Source organism: Octopus bimaculoides, chromosome 17 (genome assembly GCF_001194135.2).
Source record: "Octopus bimaculoides isolate UCB-OBI-ISO-001 chromosome 17, ASM119413v2, whole genome shotgun sequence".
Taxonomy (NCBI): domain Eukaryota; kingdom Metazoa; phylum Mollusca; class Cephalopoda; order Octopoda; family Octopodidae; genus Octopus; species Octopus bimaculoides.
In genome coordinates, this window is record NC_068997.1 from 283,028 (window position 1) to 287,742 (window position 4,715).

The 4,715-nt window shown below is 34.5% G+C and overlaps 1 protein-coding gene across 4 annotated transcripts in view; it reads right to left on the reverse strand.

Moving 5' to 3' along the window:
- The window catches only part of LOC106869328 (uncharacterized), a 70,013-nt gene that overhangs the window by 46,925 nt on the left and 18,373 nt on the right, over positions 1-4,715 (reverse strand). The window contains exon 3 of one of the 4 annotated variants that reach the window (XM_052974154.1): positions 1,225-3,964. The exons of the other annotated variants lie outside the window; for them this stretch is intronic. Within the exon in view, the coding sequence (XP_052830114.1) occupies positions 3,035-3,937 (903 nt within the window). The 5' untranslated portion in view covers positions 3,938-3,964 and the 3' untranslated portion in view covers positions 1,225-3,034. Of the gene's footprint in view, positions 1-1,224; positions 3,965-4,715 lie in introns of those variants that run through there. 4 annotated transcript variants of the gene reach the window in all.

The window sequence follows — 4,715 nt, forward strand, 5'->3', positions numbered from 1 at the left end:
TAAAACAAACACAATTTTCTTATGGTTTCTTAAACATTCTCTAGAACAAAACTGTACAAATTCAAATATATGGTACCCTAGGCATAACACCTACATGAACTTCTAGCTTGTTGTCTCTTGAGGTCTCTGGGTGAGACTTGGATCCAACTTGTACAAATGCAAAGCAAAAGTTAAACATAAAATAATAATAACAACAACATCTTTACGAGTATTCATTTTGAATATTTACTCATTCTTATGTATGTGTGTGTGTGTGTGTGTATATATATATATATATATATATATATATATATATATATATATATATATATATAAATGGCTATATGTCAGTGTTTGTCACCCCCATCACCGCTTGACAGCTGGTGTTGGAGTGTTTACGTTCCCGTATCTTAGGGGTTCTGCAAAAGAGGCCGATAGAATACGTACTAGGTGTACAAGGTAAGTACTGGAGTTGATTAATTTTACTATAATTTTTCAAGGCGATGTTCAAACGTGATTGCAGTCTAATGACTGAAACAAGAAAAGATGGTGACAAAAGAAAAATTGTCTCTTACATACTCGTTGAATTCGTGTAGACTTTTTTACGAAAATATTTTTGACCGTTAGCATAATACATTGGCAGTCACAGGTTTATTTGTTGGTCGCAGTTAAAATATTTACCCTTAGATGTTTTCATTTTATATCAGTAGCCATGTGTAAATTTTTTTGATGTGTATGTTTGCGTGCTAATTTTGGCATTATATTGCGATACGAATATGGTTTTCATAAGCAGTATTCTACTTATGATGGAATTTTAAAAGTATTTTCCTCTAGAATTTTTCTATTTTCTTTTTTTTTTATGTGATATGTGGTGTAATGTTGAGCAATAGCTTTATGCTGTAGGTGCATGCAGGCCTACGTGGAAGTGTTACAAAGTTGTTATACTGGATAAACCAGCGGAACACTCAAGATGCACCCTCCATTTTATCCGAACATAAAATCTATTTATTTCTTTAACTGATAAACAATCTAATTCTTTTCCTTACGTCTTTCGCTCTTTCCTTTTGATTTCGATGAAAACGATTATAATTAGTAATATAATTAGCAAAACAATTATAATTAGTAATAATTTATTATCTCTTATTCCATTATTTCCTACCTAAGATATGCAACATACACAAAAAGGTTTGGCCATAGATATAAATGAATTACGAAACATTAAATATTATAATCATTAACAATATATACTAATTAAATGTTATATTTATTAACAACATAATTAAATCTTAAATTTATAAATAACATATTTAGCAACTTATGTATAATTATACATTTTGGTGAGGATGCTGGAAGAGAAACGAAATATTCATTTTGATGATTTTGCTTACTTTCCTCCATTACACGAAAAACAGATGCACCAGTGATGCCATTTCTTGGCCTGGGTCTAGAAACCACAAGAGAAAACGAAGTTTAAAGGGTCTGCGCAATTATTTGGAAAGTACGCATGTGTCAAGTATCACTGATACTAAAAATACGAGGGGCGTCTGAAAAGTTTTGAACCTAACCTAGAATTGGGGCTGCTATATAGTTGAAACATTTTTTTCTGGTAAGTACAGTCTTTTCGGAGTATTCTTGCTCATTTTCATGATTCTGATATTTTAATTTTATTTGCTGCAGATTTTTGAATAAACAAGCTTCGAATTTACAAGGAAAATGGAGAAAACTGAGTATCGTGCTGTCATAAAGTAGCTTCATTTGAAAGGCATGACTCCATCAGAAATCCATGAAGATACGGTGAGAACCTTAACAGACAATGCTCCTTCATATGCAACAGTCAAACTCTGGGTAAATGAATTTAAGCGTGGCAGGGAGAGTGTGGAAGATGATCCCACACCAAGGAGACCTCCAACTGCAACCACTGAGGATAACATTGACCTTGCTCTTGGTATGATAATGCAAGATCGCCAAATATCATGTCATCAGATAGCCGAGAGACTGGGCATCTCAACAGAAAGAGCAGATAACATTGTGACAAAAGAACTTGGGTTCTCAAAGGTTTCCGCAAGGTGGGATCCCTCGCCTTTTGACTCCTGAACAGAAACGTACCAGGTGCACTTTGTCCACGAGCAATCTGGAACTCTTTGAAGCCGATGAAGAGAATTTTCTTGCTCGTTTCATTACTATGGACGAAAGTTGGGTTCATCACTACCAGCCTGAAACCAAAGAACAATCAAAGCAGTGGAAGCACACATTTTCTCCTACCCCAAAGAAGGCCAGGGTCATTCCTTCAGCTGGTAAGGTCATGGCGTCTGTTTTTTGGGATTCTCAAGGTGTCTTGCTGATCGATTACCTTGAAAACGGTCACACCGTGACAGTGCTGTATTATTCTCAGCTACTGAAACGCCTCCGAGAAGCAATAAAAAAAAGGGGCCGGGAATGCTCACCAGAGGAGTCCTTTTTCATCACGACAATGCTCCAGCCCACATCTCAGTGGTTGCCATGGCAACAATTCGTGATTGTGGATACGAACTTGTTCCCCACCCCCCTTATTCGCCAGACTTAGCCCTCTCCGACTTCCATCTATTTCCAAAAATGAAAAAAACCCTGGTTGGTCGCCATTTTGCCAGTGACAATAACGTCATAGACGCTGTAGGAAGTTTCTTGGCGTCCCAAACGAAAGAGCTCTTCTACGGCGGGATAATGGCGCTTCAGCACCGCTGGAGAAAGTGTTCAGCCATCGAGGGGGACTATGATGAAAAGTAAATCATCAGAAGTCTTGTACCATGTTTTGTTTTTTTGAGGCTCAAGACTTTTCAGACACCCCTCGTAGCCAATGGCGAAAATATTTCGTATAATTGGGTAATTTTCCCATTTCATCAAAGAATAGATTATCATCTGCTCAGATGACTGATACTCTGATTACAAGTCACTATTCTGGTTGTCCACGACAACAGTATCTGGCTAATTTGTCTTTAAGCTGTTATATCACAATTAAGTTTATAGCACTATATAAGTTGATATAAAACAGTTTTTCTTTTTACATCGCTTTATGTGATTAATTTAGTTCAGTAGTTAATTCATGTGATACAGGGCTTGTTGGTTTTTTACATTTTGCTGAACATAATTTCCGAATACTTTGTCTTATTGTGGCATCAAAAAGCAACAAAAATGGCACCACTACAAATCTTATCATATTTAATAAAAAGGGTAAATAATAAACAGGGTTTTTTATATTCGCATAAATTCCAATCAAAAAAATAATTTCTACTATACAAGAGAGTACGATGAATGTCACAACAATGATCAAAGTTATTAAACGTGATTCTATGTTCTCACACTCTTTACTTTTCACTGCAATGTAAATGAATAGACCTACAAATACCAACATCGTAATAATATACAAAATTACTGTGCCAGAATAGATACAGAGGGAAACGAAATGTAAGAAAATAACACAGTGTTCACTTTCATATTCCGAGGCCGCTAGAAGCAGTATTAAGTCTTCGATCCAGATGAAAACCCACAAAACAACTGTTAATATGATCTGGATATGTAGAAAACTGTGACTTTCATATTTGCTTGGTTTAAAGTATTTCACAATAAAATCACAGCAAATAGGAAGTATGAAATACAGAGCAGCGTCGTTAGTAACGGAAGTTAGTATAATAATAAATAAGCAGGTAGACTGAGGTAAATCTGTAAATATATGAATATGTACGTTGTGGAAATAAAAGAACAAGGCAAACAGCGTGTAGTTAAACATATAGTTCAGTAATAAGAAAGCGCGTGTTTTCTCATAGGCTTTACGATCTAGAAAAATGGCAGTTGTTAACAATGCACTGAGCAGGAATATTACAATGGCCGCAACAGACGAAGATATATTCATCCAGGAAAATGAAATGATTTCGACGGTTTCAGTACCGTTCATATAGTCATAAGATACTTGATCGCCTTCCATGTTGCGTTGGCCAGAATTACTTCAAACCTGAAAAAGAGAAAGATTTCAATAAAAGAAAATGTATGAAATAATTTGCTTAAGAAATGTATTCTATTTCAGTTACGAGACCCAGTTTCACTTCGTAGTTAGGAGATTTTGAGCGAGGTTTTTAGTGTTCCATATAACTTATAGATATAAAATCTTTATTATCTTTTTCACATCCCTCATTTCCTAAATCCCTGTTAAAATATTATTTAGCGATTTCTGTGAAATAAAAAGTATTTCTATTAGATTCAAAACTCTGTTTCCAGTGACTGTGGTTGGAACAGTTCCAGTTGTGTTTCTAGTCTGCTACAGATATGTTGATATTCACAAATTTATAATCTCCCATTCGTTATATTTTTGAATCGTGGTGGTGTGTTTATTGAAAACGAGAAGCATCGAATCCGAAATGGAATATTAGTGAAGACAGAATAATAAAACTGAACATAGCTATATAACTTCGAGTCAGATCGGATTCAGTCGTGAATATCTCGTCTTTTTTAGTACTATATCTAGGACTCCATTATTCATTTACCGTTGAGAAAGTAAATATAGTTACTATCAACATAAACGATGAAAATTTTACATATATATATATATATAAATGAGAAAAGGAAGAAAATGGAGAACTTGACAGACAGACATTAGTTTATTCAAAGATATTCAAATCCATATGATGAAATTCTTGTCCTATAGCCATTTCCATATTCAATTAGTTCAATTACAGAAATTAATTTAATTTAATTTAATTTAATTT